Source organism: Musa acuminata, chromosome BXJ1-6 (genome assembly GCF_036884655.1).
Source record: "Musa acuminata AAA Group cultivar baxijiao chromosome BXJ1-6, Cavendish_Baxijiao_AAA, whole genome shotgun sequence".
Classification (NCBI taxonomy): Eukaryota; Viridiplantae; Streptophyta; class Magnoliopsida; order Zingiberales; family Musaceae; genus Musa; species Musa acuminata.
This window is the reverse complement of record NC_088332.1, coordinates 3117109-3133407: the sequence shown is the minus strand read 5'-3', so window position 1 is coordinate 3133407 and position 16299 is coordinate 3117109. Positions and strand designations below refer to the sequence as shown.

At 39.5% G+C, this 16299-nt stretch overlaps 3 protein-coding genes across 4 annotated transcripts; 2 read left to right on the top strand and 1 right to left on the bottom strand.

The window, feature by feature from the left end:
• Nucleotides 1-130: 130 nt before the first annotated feature.
• Nucleotides 131-6337, bottom strand: LOC135675636 (uncharacterized). Of its 2 annotated transcripts, none has more exons than XM_065185988.1 (8): nt 6234-6337; nt 6063-6135; nt 5848-5982; nt 2754-2986; nt 2183-2265; nt 1199-1310; nt 764-838; nt 131-694 (listed from the first exon to the last, which is right to left on the bottom strand). In XM_065185988.1, exons 4-8 carry the CDS (start codon nt 2952-2954, stop codon nt 515-517), a joined length of 651 nt encoding a protein of 216 aa, XP_065042060.1. In that variant the 5' UTR covers nt 2955-2986; nt 5848-5982; nt 6063-6135; nt 6234-6337; the 3' UTR covers nt 131-514. The 2 variants fall into 2 exon arrangements, with proteins under 2 accessions (XP_065042060.1, XP_065042059.1); XM_065185987.1 differs by having other exon boundaries at nt 5864-5982.
• A 2111-nt stretch (nt 6338-8448) lies between these two features.
• Nucleotides 8449-11308, top strand: LOC135675637 (IQ domain-containing protein IQM2-like). The gene is made up of 9 exons (XM_065185989.1): nt 8449-8886; nt 8970-9084; nt 9176-9241; nt 9321-9409; nt 9487-9577; nt 9656-9802; nt 9894-9986; nt 10072-10173; nt 10266-11308. Exons 1-9 carry the CDS (start codon nt 8471-8473, stop codon nt 10842-10844), a joined length of 1698 nt encoding a protein of 565 aa, XP_065042061.1. The 5' UTR covers nt 8449-8470; the 3' UTR covers nt 10845-11308.
• Nucleotides 11309-11764: 456 nt separating this feature from the next.
• LOC135675639 (GTP-binding nuclear protein Ran1B-like) lies at nt 11765-15288 on the top strand. The gene is made up of 8 exons (XM_065185991.1): nt 11765-11908; nt 12002-12071; nt 12555-12611; nt 12693-12810; nt 13859-13948; nt 14043-14222; nt 14302-14379; nt 15019-15288. The coding sequence occupies exons 1-8, from the start codon at nt 11891-11893 to the stop codon at nt 15086-15088; spliced, it is 681 nt and encodes a 226-aa protein (XP_065042063.1). The 5' UTR covers nt 11765-11890; the 3' UTR covers nt 15089-15288.
• The last annotated feature ends 1011 nt before the right edge of the window (nt 15289-16299 follow it).

The window sequence follows — 16299 nt, the reverse complement described above, 5'->3', positions numbered from 1 at the left end:
TGATCAATGCAGTAGTTCTATGTTCAGGCATGACAAGTCATGAAGAAGAAGAATACTTGACATATTATTCCCACAAGTAGCCTTTCTGAGAAATCTATCATCGATACTGGGCCATATTTAGAGCAAAACGTGAATTCTCCAACATTTCAACCCATTCAACGTATTAGATTGCCAAAAAAGTTTACATAAAGACTAGTGAAGAATCAAGTTACAGGCCGCTACTTCTTTGGACAAACATGTAGCAAATTTTTATGATTATAATCTTGCTGTAGGCAACAAGCTTTCATAAAGCAGCTTCCTCAAAGTTGCTCTCTTGGCATTGATCTAGAAGGGCGAATTTTCAGCAGACCGACAGATTGGAAGTCTTGCATGTTGGGCATCATCATGGGAACAAACAGGATTTTGTTTCACCCCCTGCATTTGCCACGAAAGCTTCAATCTATCTCAAGTTAGGCCATAAGTTGAAAAGATGGCGAGTTGGGTTGACTATGCATGAAACTATAGACTTCGCTCCCTAATGGCCACCATCTTCATCACTCATGACATCACTCAAATCAGAACCATGAGCATCAGTGACATCGCTGAGTCCTTCACTGCCTTCATCAGTCTCCATTGCGTCTTCAGATTCTTCGCTATCACTGTTCTCATATATAATGGGTTGGTCTGCCCCTCCATCATCAGCTTCATCAGCAATCTGTTATTGGAATTGTGAATTTTATTCAGGCCAATTACAATACCTTAGCTGGAAAACCAAACAACTTACCCTAGGAAACAGGTGATCTAAACAGGATGATAGCTGCAAAGCTGATCCAAATGTTGAAATCCTTGAATCAATTAGCTGTAAGAGTAACATAATCAGTAATTGCACATGCAAAAAAAGAAAAAATAATGCACATTAAACTAGCACAAGTATTCTTCAGCTGTTTTAGATGATTTAGATGGAGCTCAGTGTCAGAATGCTAATGCCCACCATCACAACAGGCAAAACGCTACTGCAGAGAGAAGATTAAGCTGATGATAAGGCTATGATCAGATCTGACACCACAGAATTTTCATTTAAGAATTGGTCTGGAAGAGACTAGAGGTAGTAACCGGAAAAGCTATCTAATCTCAGTCTTGGATATAGCCGGAAGAGGGTCAAGAGCTATAACATTATAATCTCGGGTACCGGATGAGGTAGTAAAGAATTCATGATTACCTGGTATAAAGAATTGAGAATGCGGATGGATGATTCCTGTGACATTATACTGCTTGCTTGTTGACAAAGCAAGATTCTTATCCACGGAAGTGCACAAACCAATACGGCACCCCTGTGACAGGAGACAAAGCAAGATTAAGGGAAGTACATATTTCATAATGCCAGACAAACACAAGCCAGAATCTCATTCAGAAATTCCATTCATTCTACCCACCAGTATAGAATCCACTAAAGAAAACATTAAAAATCAATAAGTTTTAGATGTAGTATGTACTATCAATAAGAAGCTAGGTTACAACTTAATAATCATCTAGAGAAGTTTCATACGAAAAACCATTCTGTGAGCCTTTGTGCCTATTAGCAGAAAAATATCATTCTAGGTGAGAACCATTGAAAGGGAAAGAGAGATTAAGTGACCATCTTTTATAATGATTTGAATTTTTTTAACCTCTTATGGAATATGGTATCAGATGTGCCTTCTACAAAAAAGCTAGGATAGCAAGTTCTAACGATTCCAATTTTCCTAAGTGACGTGCAAAATGTAAAACGAGGTAGTAGTAATAAAACAAAACTTAGGTCCATTTAATTACCAAGAAAGGACTTGACAACAACATCCAATGCCTCATCAATTTTTTTCACAAAGATGCTGAGAGATCCTAAAGTATGTTGACAAAAGTCAGGACATATCCTCGGATGGTGCGAGAAACGAAAAAGTTCATCAACTGCTGAGTCTTTTAGACCAAATCAAAAGATGAAAGAAAAAAACAAGTGAAATATAATATTTCAAAAAACCCACTTAACCTCTTCCATTTCACATTACGTATTTCTTCTTAGTCGAATATGTCAGGTGGTTTGGTGCTAGAGAAAAAATGTTGTATCGGTTGGTCGATTAATGATTTTAGTTAGAATCTAACAGCACAAGATCTCAGTGGACAACTGTATCAATATTTGGAGACAACAATCTTTGAGGAGTAACAAATCTACCTTGACTCGGCCATGAATAGAAGGCACTTCAGAAGCTTGACAACATTAGCTGGATTCAGGAGCGCTATTGACTTTGCAATAACCTGCAAGTAGGTACCATATTGAGAAAACCATAAGACCAAAGCAGAAGAAAATGGGTGTATTCAATAAACTGATGGTGGTATATATGTCAATAAAATGGGGACAGTGTTATGATACCTTGATGTTAAAAACACGTCTAGACATTCTCAACCCAAGGATATCAAGACTAGTAGAATAAGAATGGGTGTGTAGAACTCGGAGGAAAACCTATTCTAAAAGTACAGAGAAGTCAAGAGAAAATCCTTCAACAATTCAAATTCTGAGTTGAGTCCAACATCACTTCAATCTTTTACAACTCAAAAAGACCAAATTCAGGACTTTCCACCATCTGACACAGCTTATCAAAATTTGACAATTAAGATAGCATAAAGTTTGAAAACCCAGGTTTAGACTACAAAAATGCTGATATGCTGTTGACTACACAAATGATCAGCAGAAGGTGAGTGCCTACTAAATGAACAGGTAATAATGAAAACAAAATAAAACAAACCTTTTCATCCCTTGTATATAAACAGTCCAATAGTAATGCCTGATCTTCAGCATGTAGAGCTTGCCTCAACAAAATATGCAATGAATCTGCCCTTGGGAGCTCAACAGTGACAGCTGGCTCTGGTATAGCTTTGGTATCTAATTTCTCATCATTAAGCATGTCTAAGCTTGAAAGCTTTTCCTCCATGGTAGGTTCATCCATGTTAAATTCTCTATCCTGCTTATGTTTTATCTCTGCAAGTACATACACATGAATGACCAAATCAGACAGCGGATTAGGTAACTGCTATGAGCAAAATTTTACAAGATTACGAGAATGAGAAAGTAAAATGGCTTCCTGAAATAATTAGATCAAAAGAACTATCCAAATCACTACAAATGAGCATACCACCATGACTACACAATTTCATGATGCCACATTAAAGGTTCAGTGTCCAATATCCACAGAGGAAAATTCAACTTTCCAACACCAAAGGGAGGTTTAGTTGTGAACATTTCTTAATTTCAAAAAGATAAAGAAAAAAGGTAGTCTCTAAACTAAAGAGTGAAAAACCATTAGGCTTGTTACTCGGATGCATGGGGCACGCACATGTGCAACAACAGAGATCAACTCTGTGATGTTCAACAGCGATTCATGCTCGAATAACCAATGAATGCCAATGGAAATGGAAAGCCTGACCGATAGAGAATATGAAATCACAGATAAAAATCTAGAAAGCATGGTTGCGATACAAAAATAAGAGGTGAAATAAAACTTAACATGAGTGTAAAGATACTTTCCACATATGCATAGGACAATCAAATTAAAATGGTTCTACTAACAACAAGATTTCCACTATCCAACTTAGAGAGCAGGAGAGAGAGAAGGTGGAAAAGGGGAGGGCAAGTGAACAAGAGAGGTCTTTCTAGTGTCATCGGCAACAGCTACATTGGCAGCAACCCAGACTACAGGGGGAGGAGGCAAGGTTGGCAGTGAAAGGATAGGTTTCTGAGCAACAGGTTTCAAAGGGACTGATCAAACAACACATCTTGAGCAGGTGACCTTGGAGAAACCATGGGTCACTAAGTTGGACATGATCGAACAATACATCTCAATAAAAAATGATGAAAAATACAATAAAAACATCAAATTCTAAGAATTATAAGTTGTATTTGATCTCAAAGTCTGGAGACCAATCCTTTTAAGCTATCCCATTTATCTTAAAGGTCCCCGTCAATGACTGACCATTACAAGGATGAAGAGGAGCTTTTAAATATATTGGACAAAAAAGAAGAGCATGTACAACTAATGGTCATCCCGGCAGCACATAGATCTAAAAAACATGGAGGTGGTTTCAAATTCTTGTGGGATTCTTGGATGTCTTAGATCAGCTAACAAGTTGTTTCAACAGGCATCAAGCTTTTCCCAGGTACATGGATGCGCTCCAAGTTTCATTCTCCCTGACACAGGCCTTCAGATAAGGTTCAGAAGCCATTGTGCATGTAACCAACCTTTGTTCTTTGTACACCATGATCTGATCTGAAATCCAATCTGAGATTGGATCAGCTTCATTTACTGGCACTCACCATTATAAAAAGGGCAACCCCGGTGCAAAAAGCACCAGCTAATGCGGGGTTCGGGAAAAGCCAATGCATACAACCTTACCTCTATTGAGATAACCTGTTTTGGATTCTCAAATTCTAGTCTCCTAGATCATAATGGAGCAACCTTATCATGCAACTCAATGAAAAAAATAATTGCTATGTCTTTATATGATTTCATAAACATTTAAAGATACATACACTAACACCAACAATAATAATAAGCTTTAAGGTCCTAATTATAAAAGTTCAAGTAAATGAATCCCTCCTCACCATTGAACTTTAATGAGGAAAATATGACCAGTCAAAGTAAGAGCTCCCTCCTTACAAGTTACAACAAAACCCTCTCACACAATTAATAATAATAATTAAAATATGAAAATATTTATGACAAAAAATTGTCACATTCAACCCTCCTTATTTTGGACTTTGGATTAAGGTAAACAAAATTAATCATAAACATGTATAAGCAGAAGTAAATATGTAAACAAATGTATGCCAAAATCGTCGAACAAAAGATAGATATGATCATTTTCAATATCTTGACAACTTTTTATGAAATATTAGTACATCTTGGTCAGTACGGTTGGCATGTACCAGTACCTCTGATCATCTAGGTCTCAGCAAAAACTGATATAATTCATATCAATTACGAAACAATTGAACCAAATATATATATATATATATATATATATATATATATATATATATATTCTTCTCAATTGCAGTATGGAAAGCTTTATATTTGTAGTTCGACCAAGAAACCACAGAACACATTGTTATTTCTACAATGAAGGCACTCGACATGAAGGATATAGAAGGTGCAAGAAATCTTCTGAGAATATCAATTCAGATACTTCTAGTGCGGGATGTTAGTAGCATTATTCCAAAACCTATCCTTCCATCGTGGATCTTGCCACTACCATTGTAGTTGTTGCCCCGACACCAAGAAGCCCTCCCCCTCTCCCTTCTTCTCTTTCTCTCAAAGTTGGATCGTGGAAATCTTGTTTCATAGTAGCATAGTTTGATGTTTTAGATACTGAGACCATATTGTTACCCAACAATACCTTTTGTTAAGATTTGAAAAACAACATAATGGGAGGCACGTACATGGTCCATGTTGCCAATCCGATAGGCCACTGGACCAGTATTCACTGCCTGGTATGTGCTGAACTGGATAAAGCATAGAACCATGATTAGTAGAACCCTTCAAATTAGATTGCCATGTACGTGTGTGGGTATTTCCTTTACCCTCATGTTAAATGTCATTTGATATCATACGTGTGCTACAACCAAGGTTTGCAATACTGCTTGGTATAATACAGTTGGAGCAGTATTCACTGGGAATGAACACTTATCAATAAGCATACCAGGGAAAATGAAGTGGTACAAACGGTACAGGGTACCACCTAGTACAAGACTTCTACAGCCAGTTTTTTTTCAGGTTTTTAGGCTTTTTTTCCTCGAAATTCGATATGTATTGGATTACCACACTCGGCAAAGAAATTGCGAACCTTGAATACAACAAACCTCTTGAATCTTTCGGTTTGATTTGATAGTAAATTATCTCTGCAAGAGTAACGAAGAATGACACCAATCTGCGACGGAGTCAGTCCCTTCTTGGAAAACTTGCAAATGCTTTCCTCCACCTATGAGAGATCAAGCACATCAACACGCTTCAACCAAAAACACTCCGACAGAAGGAAATAACAAAGAGGAGATGGCTCACTTCTGAAGCGAAGATCTTAAGCCAACTCGGCGGAGTCGTATTGTACGGCAGCACCGACGAGGATATACCCTTTCTGCAGTTCACATCACGGAGATTGAAGATCCCAGCACCCAAAAAAGAAATCGAAAAATATCAACCGGGACGAGTTGCGGCGAGGAGAATGGGGATTACCCGCGACTGTGCATACGACCCACGGCGGCGGCGACGAAGCCGTAGAAGCTTGGGTGGAAGCGAAGCGCAGAAGAAACCCTAAGCCGGCCGAGAGTGCGTTCAGGGTTTCGTAGCGATGCTTATATACAGGTGGTGGTGGATCTCATTTGACCGAAAATGCCCTCGAGACCGCCTATCAGCCGTTCAATGCGCTCTGACGGACGTGCTTGAACTTGATGATCTCGATCGATGAACGAACCATTAGATTGGAGGCTCTCAAGGACAGTCTGCGCCGATGAACCCAACGGGCTACAAGAATCGGATCGAAAAGTGGACTAGTAATTGGTCCGGAGCGGCCGGTCCGAGTTGTGTCCAAAAAAAATCAAAACGAACCGATTGGTTCAGTCAATTTCTTAGATTAAGCCAAAAATATTATGAAAAATGATATCATATATATTTTTTGTTATTACTATATTTTATGGTAAAAATATTATGATGCATCAATTAGAAATGGATTGGTAAAATAAATTTCTTTTATATTTCCGAGGATATGATTCTATTGCGAGACATGTGAGATCTTCATCTTAAAATTATTCTACCTAAGCAAAATTGAGTTCAATAATTAATTAATTATTATTATTATTATCATCATCATTTTTATTACTCTAACTGTCGAAAAAAATATTTTGGTCCTACATCATGCATCGCTAGTGATATGATTTATTTGGAATAAAAATATTACATGGTACAAATGTACTGTTTATGATCCTTCCTGTTAGCACAACCAATTCGTCTCATATGATCGGAATCTTGTGCCGAGTCATGCAAGACGCTCCCATTCAGGTGTGGCTTACTCGGAGGAGAGGATACACCGTCGGATGTTCGAGTTCCTCTCCGGAAAGATTTCGACGACTCGGTCACCGATACACGGACGCCGTGTACCTCTCTCGCCAACAACTCACTATTGTCCCAATAAACAAAGGAAGAGCAGCTCGGGTCGGTCGATGCCTGAGACCGTACGATACAGACGTCTTCGACGGAAAAGCGACATCAAACAATAGACAAATGCTGGTGGCGTATCTTATGTTCTGCCTTCGTCCAATGGACGTCCGACAAGCTGGCACACACACTTTTATCTACGTCCATGGACGCATCATCTCCTGCGCTTTGTCTTCCATGGCGAAGGTGAGAGCCACCTTCCTCTGTGTCGGTCGCATGGCCGTCTTATGCTCCAACACTGGGCCATGTGGTGTGGGAGGACAGTTGGCCGTGACGGTGGTGCAGTTGATGCCTCCATTTTTATTGAGCTCCCTCTGTCTCGTGCGTGCCTAAACGGCTGAGAGACACATAAACGGCTGAGCAGCGAGTTGGCTCGGAGGTGTCAGATCATATCATGACAGCAGTTTCAACCACGGTTGGAGTAGTGCCCCTTAAGATGTTTGAATTAATGACGGTGAGACATAATCTTTTGGGGAGGAGACCGATCTCAAGCAAACTGATGGCTAAATAATTCATATGAATTGCCAAAAAATATCCATGCATGTCGCGATCGTTCGCCCTCCTCACTTCCTCGAGATGGAGTCAAAAAATAGAGTGAGAAGAGTCAACCTTAGAAAAAGTCATCAGCTTTTCTCTGTCCTCGAAACAAACAAAACAAGTGCGTCCACGGTTGGATTCTTGGTACGTGTGGCTGGAACTATGGATTTCTTCCCTGTCATCCCACCGTCACCTCCCTTAACCTATATAAGCATGTCACCTCAAATTCCATCGCTCCGTGTTCTTTGTTCTCTCTCTCTCTCTCTCTCTATGTATATATATCAAGCTTTTGTGGGCTTCCCACAGGCAGAAGAGGCAAAGGTGTGGTTGCCGTGCATGTTCTGTTGTTTCAAGTAATTTCTTTGTTTTTGGCAGGACTTGTACTCCTTTATCGTTCCTCTTGTTCCTGAATCCAAATCCTTTCTTATCTTTTGGATCTGAGATTTACCGATTGCAAGCTGATGTTTTTATTGATTCGGTTCTTCCGCTCATTTTCTTAAGTGGAGTTTCTAAGTCTAATTATAAATGAAGGAGATGTCTTTTCTCTTGTGACTTCATTGATCTACAGGAGCTTCACTCATGTACATCTACTTATTTGACTCAATCTTTGTTGAAATTAGTTTGAGCTTTGATCGATCTACGGTGAACTTGACCGGATGTGTCTTTCAATCATTGCTGTGCAGGAAGAAAATTGATAGGTAATTACTCTGTTCCAACTCGACATGCCAATATCATTTTCGTTCCCAGAAGTTGATGATGATGCCAAGGATGAAAGCTCAAAAGCCATTCTCACTGACAATGTGAGGGCAGCCCTGAGGTCTTTGAACTTCAAGGGTCGAAATGCCAATCCTTCCACGGTCAAAACTCTGCAGCTGGTCAAGTTAGTAGTCAAAGGATCCCTGAGCTTCAACAACAGAAGGCAGATTCGCCCTTACCACTTTGAAACGATGATCTCGCTAGTGAATCCTGCCACCGAAGACGACAACTCGAAAAGTTCAGATGAGCCAGCACTTTCAAGGTTTACTGTTTTGAAGGACAGGCCGAAGCATGAAGCTGCTGTGAAGTTGCAGAAAGTCTACAAAAGCTTTCGTACAAGAAGGCAGCTTGCAGATTGTGCTGTCATCGTAGATCAGCAATGGTATGACGTATAGCATACGTATCTGATCTTCGTATAGCATAGACAACTAATATGCTTTCCTTTTCCCTGGTTGCTTTAACTAGGTGGAAATTGATAGACTTTGCACTGCTCAAGCTGAGTTCTGTGTCGTTTTTCAACATTGAGAAAGAAGAATCAGCTGTTTCTCGATGGTCGAGAGCAAGAACCAGAGCTGCTAAGGTAAATTGCTTCTCTCTGCAATCAACCTACCAATGCCGTGATTATCTTCCGATCGTGTGATGTCGAGCATTCATCCATGCTTGATTTGCAGGTTGGCAAGGGGTTATCAAAGGACCAAAAAGCTCAAAAACTTGCCTTGCAACATTGGCTAGAAGCGGTAAGTCTGGTAGATCCAAGATTCATATCTCTCTCCAATCTCCATTTGTCATATTTGTCAGTTTATTGGCAATCAACAGATTGATCCTCGACATCGCTATGGTCACAATCTCCATTTCTACTATGACTATTGGCTCCACAGTGAAAGCAGGCAGCCCTTCTTCTACTGGTACGTTTGCAGAGTCCCGTTTCCTTGATGGCTTCTAATAATAGCTCATCGAGAAGTCACCATTTCTGACTCATCAGGCTTGATGTGGGAGAAGGAAAGGAGATCAATCTTGAATCAAAGTGCACGAGATTAAAGCTTCAGCAACAGTGCATAAAGTATCTTGGACCCGTAAGCACTATAAATGCTTCTTCCATGAAATTTATGCGGAATGTAGCATATGAAACAAAATCTTGTGATACATTTCAGAGAGAAAGAGAGGCCTATGAAGTTGTAGTCAAGGATGGGAAGTTCATTTACAAGCTGAGCAGTGTACTTCTGCACACTTCTGAGGTTCCCAAAGATTCAAAGTGGATCTTTGTTTTAAGCACATCAAAGAATCTGTACGTTGGTCAGGTAAATATCCTCATCCTTCCATACTATACCAAAAGATTAAATTTTGCTGTCTTTTTGAATAGCCTAATGTATCATCTATTCGGTACCGCAGAAGAAAAGAGGCACATTTCAGCATTCTAGTTTTCTCGCTGGAGGAGCTACGTCTGCTGCAGGAATATTAGTAGTGGAGAATGGGGTTCTTAAGGTACGAAGATGATTCGGTAGGACAATTTGAACTTTGTTGAAGTCATATCTGTCTACGAGTATGCTCATTTCATAGCATTTGGCAGGCCGTGTGGCCTCACAGTGGGCACTACCAACCCACAGAAGAGAATTTCACGGAGTTCATGAGCTTTCTTCAAGAAATCGGCATCGATCTAACTGATGTCAGGGTGAGCACGTCACTCGTCGATCACAGTGAGATTGTTCCCTTTTAAGATTCCAGTATGATACCTTGGAACCACATCTTTTCGCATTTCTACAGAGAAGTCCCACCGAAGGCGATGATTTGCCCTTGAGAGGTCACAGAAGCAGCTATTCTGACATAAACTTGCCTGATGACATCACCATCGACCCTCAACCTGAAGAACAATTGTCTCATGCATCTACTGGAGAGATAAGCAACGATGCAAGAACCGGCTCTTCGAATGGCGACCTGCAGCGCAAGGGAGTCCTCAGGGACACCGAAGAAGAAGCAGGCGAGGAGACAAATAAGCCGAAAGAGTCAAAGAGTATCAGTTCGGAGGAAGAAAAACCTGAAGGATGCGAACGAGACTTCTCTGACGCCGCACAACAAAAGGAGGAAGAAACATCCATACCGTCGGAGCTGATCCTTCGAAGGATCAACTCAAAGAAAGGGCTGAAGTCGTATCAGCTGGGGAAGCAGCTATCCTTCAAGTGGGCATCAGGCACAGGGCCGCGGATCGCCTGCGTGAGGGACTATCCATCCGAGCTTCAGTGCCGTGCTCTCGAACAAGTAAATCTGTCGCCACGAACTGCTGCGACTTCTAGATTTGCGTCTCCTCGTACTACAGCCAGCCAAAGCCCAAAGACGTCAAACTGAGCGGTTGACTTCGTAGAGAGATCAGGCGTATTCATTTCCTTGGCATCGTAGAGGAATTCTTTATTCAAAATGTATCGACTTTTGATAGATCAACAGAAGCCAAAAAAATACCATCCGTTTATACAGATGCTGCTACGGTGTGAATTGACATCTGGGTTGATACAATGAGAATTCAAGAAAAGAGCACCGGTAGGTGTTACCATGGGACGTGAGATCGTCCACCGTCGCTGGCGAAGCGCGAGTGATTAGGAGGAAGGGAAGGAGTGGCTCAGCGGGGAGCCTCTCCTCACCTCCACCTGTCTTCGGCGCCTCTCGGCTGCAATCCACGCATCGCCGTCGTTATCCAGATCGATTTAATCCCGGTCTCGCGTGGGGTACACCGGGAGCTGTGTCAGCCAGGACTGGGCATACGGTAACGAAGAACCTTCCGTGATGGGAGACCACGTTCTTGACTCCTCTGGTTCAAGCACGAATCTTAAATCGTTAATTGGTTGTTTACTCTGTCGTGCATCTCAACGAACCGCGGATGCGGATCACACCCAGCGTCTAACAGAGGATCCGAAACCCTCCCCTTGAGGAACAATGGCCTCAAGCACGCATCTTAAGTCCGTGAATCAAGTAATTCGTGAATCTCAAAAATCAGCGACCGTTGGATCACATGCAACGCATAATGGATCGGAAATCCTCCCCGAAAACAAGTTAAGATCTGTCCATTGAGAACGAGTTATGATTCGTGTTCGAACGCGACTGCCGTGATCACATGTGACCCACCTTTTTGAAACGATAGAGATGATTGCACGTGGCCGCGACCGTCCGTGCAAAAGAAAATGAGTAGGACAAGAATAGGTGGACGTACGTCTCTCGGATTAAATACTTTTTCATCACAGCGGCACGATCAAAGAATCCGACGGCCGAGAGTGTCGCGTTCAAATGAAGCCGAATGGGGTGGGAAACGGAAATCTGTGAACCGTTTAGGGTTTGACTTCGGTTTTGAAATCTACAGCGGCCAGTTCTCCACATTTCGCTTTCGTGCTCGTCCTTCCGCTATGAGAAGTGATCTTATGGTGGGTTTCCGATCCGTTTCCTCTGTTATTCTTCTATTAGCTGGAGACTGGGGGGTATATGTTTGCATTTCTGATCTCTGCTATCATTTGCAGGCATTGTCTAACCAGCCAACTGTCGATTTCCCGAGCTTTAAACTCGTTCTCGTTGGTGATGGAGGAACTGGTGAAATTTCCTGTTCTCTGTCTCCTTTTATATATTTTCCCCTTTGCCTTTTGATTTATTGAGCACAAATGAGGTCCTTTGTACTTATTGTCATTGCTAGAAATGATGGTCTTTCTGCTTTAATCAGTCGCATAGACATATCGGAACTCGTTTTCGTGTTCTTTTTTTAAATATTTTTCTGCATGAAATTCCTGATGTTTTTGTCTTTTTCGAGCGACGTGGCTGGAATTTATTGTTAATCCTGTTGTTATGAGTGCCTATTAAATTTGATGTATTTTTTTGTATTCGCTTTTTTTGTATTCGCTTTTTTTGTATCCCTCCCATTTGTTGATAGTAATGAAACACATAAATGTTCTTTTTGATTCATAGTCTTCGCTTCCCTTAACACTGATATCAAAATCTTGCATCTTTCTGTAAGAAACAATTGATTCTTATATCTCTGCTTTTGCACGTAATCCTATGGTTTGCTTATGCTATGCACAGGGAAAACTACTTTTGTGAAGAGGCATCTTACTGGTGAATTTGAGAAGAAGTATGAGCGTGAGTATCATGGCAAATTTTCAGACGTTCTTATTTGTTGTGGCTGTTGATTATGTATAAAAATGTCTTGGATTATTTTAGCTACCATTGGTGTTGAGGTCCATCCGTTGGATTTCTTTACAAACTGTGGGAAGATCAGATTCAATTGCTGGGACACAGCTGGCCAAGAGAAATTTGGTGGTCTCAGGGATGGATACTAGTATGTCGTGGGCCCTTCTATTTTTAGTTTGATCGTAATGCGTTCACGGATGTGCTTTCTAAGTCAATTGCTGTATTGCACTCGTTGCTGTTTCTATTTTCAAAAAGACAGATCTTATGGTATTTCTTTTATTAGTTAGCCCACGTTGAATGCTCAATTACTTCCTAAGCTGTTAGCTTAGCCCACATTGTTTAAACTTTAAAGTGCCCAATTCTGGTTCATTAGCCGATACAAAGACTTACAAATAGTACTGTTACTTTTGTGATGCACGACTTTTCTGACTATTTGGAAGCTCAGTTATTTGTGCTGGATAGTTATAATGTGTGTTTTGGAGTAACCTCATTTTCTTCAACTTTTTGTGGGCTCCTTTTTTCTAAAATCTATTTGAGATGGAGGAAAAATAAATTGTTAATGTAGAACTTTAAAGATTAATGAATAGGTACCATGATTTTGAGAAGGCAATAGGGGACACAGGTCTTGGTCTATGATAGTCGAGAATAAGAAGAGAATTTTTGCATGAGCAGAAGGCTAATTAAGTTTGACATCACATAGATGTGACATCATTGCAAAATTATTTGAGATCTCTTACATTATTGCTTATGTGCAAACCAGATTAGCAGAAGCATTGGAAATCAGTTAATGTTTTGATTTTTTTATGGGAATTGATCATAATGCCAAGGATCATTAGTAGTCAAATAGAATTAAATACGTTGTAATACAAGCTACAATGTGAATAACCAATTATATAGAGCAGAATATGTTTTTGGATTATGCAATATTTTATGGGGGTCGACTAGTAAGTTTTTTGATTATGGAAACTGTGTCCTCTCATTTAAGATGATATATTGTGGTGTGACAAGGTTGCTTATTGGATTTTTTATATAAATTTAAGTTCATATTTTTTTTGTTATTGTTTGGGGATTGCACAAAATTGTTTGTCTCCTTTTAGCTGCCAATGTGATAATAAGTCACGTCCATGATTTTCAGTAATTGTCATTGCAAGGATTAATTTTGTCTTTCTTTGACTCTACAATTCATTTGTCCACAGCATTAATGGTCAATGTGCTATTATCATGTTTGATGTCACCGCCAGGTTAACATACAAAAATGTTCCGACATGGCATCGGGATCTATGCAGGTCTTTTGACGAGACACTTTGAACTAAATGAGCACAAAATTCTCCTTAGTTACACTTTAAAATGTCTAACTATCCTATTTGTCTCAAAAACCAGGGTCTGTGAGAATGTTCCTATTGTTCTCTGTGGAAACAAGGTTGATGTGAAGAACAGGCAGGTCAAAGCAAAGCAAGTTACATTCCACAGGAAGAAGAACCTTCAATACTATGAGATTTCAGCAAAGAGCAATTATAACTTTGAGAAGCCCTTCCTTTATCTTGCTAGAAAACTTGCAGGGTAAATGCATGTTATTATGGTGTACGGATTGCATTGAGATATCCCTATAAGGTAAAACTGATGACAAATTCATTTGCAGGGACCAAAACCTTCACTTTGTTGAATCACCTGCTCTTGCGCCTCCGGAAGTCCAGATTGACCTTGCCGCCCAGCAACAGTAAGTGCAGTTGATTATTTATTATGGCTCAAATCACTTTTTGAAGTCTTAATTAGATGTTTATCGGATTTGTTACTGGTTGTCACTTTCTGGATATGAGTCAGTTGCATATAATATTCGTTCACATGTTTGGTTTTTGAATAGTCAATCTAAATTTCTTATTTTGTTTTTGGAGACTTTAGGGGTATCTGATAGGGGTACATACCGAGATGACCATTTTAATGCATATTGTACTTTTGATCAACCATGAGATGAATTTCTTTCATTAAATTGTTTATCTTAGTACAATTTGTATTGAGCATTCTAAAATGCTTTGTAGTTGTCATAACTTTAAATTGCATATATAATTGCCTAAAAATTGTTAAGTTCTATTTATATCATAGCTTACGTATAGTCAGATCACCTTGTCCTTGTGTAGTATATGATGACCCATATCCACTGCCGTAAACTCTGGCGCCGAGAACTGCAGTTAGGAAAAAGTGACATGAACATCTAAGCCAATTTTCGGCACTTTTTGTGTTCATGGCAAGTTCAAGGCCCCACTGTGTCCATCTCTTCCTTATGCCACTTGACAATGAAGCTATCGAATGTATATGATAACATGGATCATCCATCTAACTTGCTATTTGTATGTTCCAGGCACGAAGCAGAGCTGGCTGCAGCTGCTGCCCAACCTCTTCCTGATGACGATGATGATTTATTTGAATAGAAGATCCTACTGAAAACCTTTATGCTGTGAGCAGTCCTTGTCTTGAACCATTAGAGTTATTTTAACCGTGGAGTAGATGAACTTTTGAACTTTTGATTGATGAATCCAACAAATCTTACATTTGATGTGGAGCAATAAACTGATGGTGACATATACACCAATAAATTGGTGGCAGAGTTATGATTCCTTGATGTTAAAAACACGTCTAGACATTCTCAACCCAAAGATATCAATACTAGTAGAATTTGAATGGGTATGCAGAACTCAGAGGTAAACCTATTTTGAAGGTACACAAATGATCAGCAGAAGGTGAGTGCCTGCTAAATGAACAGGTAATAATGAAAACAAAAGAAAACAAACCTTTTCATCCCTTGTATATAGACAGTCCAATAGTAATAATGCATGATCTTCTGCATGTAGGGCTTGCCTGAACAAAATATGCAAGGAGCTCAACAGTAGCAACTGGCTCTGGTATGGCTCTGCTATCTAATCTCTCATCATTAAGCATGTCTAAGCTTGAATGCTTTTCCTCCATAGTAGGTTCGTCCATGTTAAAGTCTCTATCTGATTTATTGTTCCTAATAAAATAGCTCACAGAAACATACAAGTCCAATAAATTTGGGTTCAAGAATGTAGGTTTGAGAGAAAATAGAATATTAAAAACTCAATTGTCACACTTGACATTGACAAATCTATCATCTCCAATAATAAAAAAAAAAAGAGAGAAGCCCTTAGACAGTTCATAGCATTTAGACAGAAACTATTATATTTAACATGAACTATATTGAGATAATACCAATATGTTCTATCCAGAGGGTTGGATTATGCAAAAAGATATCATGAATATCGAGCCCCTAGTAAATTTAGGAGATAATTATTTCTTAATTAATCAGTTGTAAGCTACATTGTGAGCAACCTTTTTATCGATGAAAAGTCCTAATCATTTTCTCAATTTTGTGAAGGACACGAGTAGACATTCAAGAAATACACGGTGTGTATATGAAAAACTAGGAAAACAAAATTAATAATGTGATAGAGAAAAAATAATAGGTTTCAGACAATTAATCCTTTCGTTAGTTAGGTTTATTAATTAAAAATAGAAATAAAATATCATCAATATACATCAAATGAGAGATTCTAAATCTAGGTTTAAAATAGAAATGAACAGCTAAGAAATCACAATATACACACATGAGATAAAGATCAAGCCT

What these genes read in the sequence shown, in the direction of transcription:
- LOC135675637 (XM_065185989.1), top strand. Translation starts at nt 8,471, where the DNA reads ATGCCAATATCATTTTCGTTCCCAGAAGTTGATGATGATGCCAAGGAT. An exon ending in AGGCAGCCCTTCTTCTACTG is followed by an intron (nt 9,410 to 9,486) that starts GTACGTTTGCAG and finishes CTGACTCATCAG; the next exon opens with GCTTGATGTGGGAGAAGGAA. An exon ending in GCATAAAGTATCTTGGACCC is followed by an intron (nt 9,578 to 9,655) that starts GTAAGCACTATA and finishes GATACATTTCAG; the next exon opens with AGAGAAAGAGAGGCCTATGA.
- LOC135675636 (XM_065185988.1), bottom strand. Translation starts at nt 2,954, where the DNA reads ATGGATGAACCTACCATGGAGGAAAAGCTTTCAAGCTTAGACATGCTT. An exon ending in TATATACAAGGGATGAAAAG is followed by an intron (nt 2,266 to 2,753) that starts GTTTGTTTTATT and finishes ACCTACTTGCAG; the next exon opens with GTTATTGCAAAGTCAATAGC. An exon ending in TTCTCAATTCTTTATACCAG is followed by an intron (nt 839 to 1,198) that starts GTAATCATGAAT and finishes TTACTCTTACAG; the next exon opens with CTAATTGATTCAAGGATTTC.
- LOC135675639 (XM_065185991.1), top strand. An exon ending in TGGCATCGGGATCTATGCAG is followed by an intron (nt 13,949 to 14,042) that starts GTCTTTTGACGA and finishes CTCAAAAACCAG; the next exon opens with GGTCTGTGAGAATGTTCCTA. An exon ending in GACCTTGCCGCCCAGCAACA is followed by an intron (nt 14,380 to 15,018) that starts GTAAGTGCAGTT and finishes TGTATGTTCCAG; the next exon opens with GCACGAAGCAGAGCTGGCTG.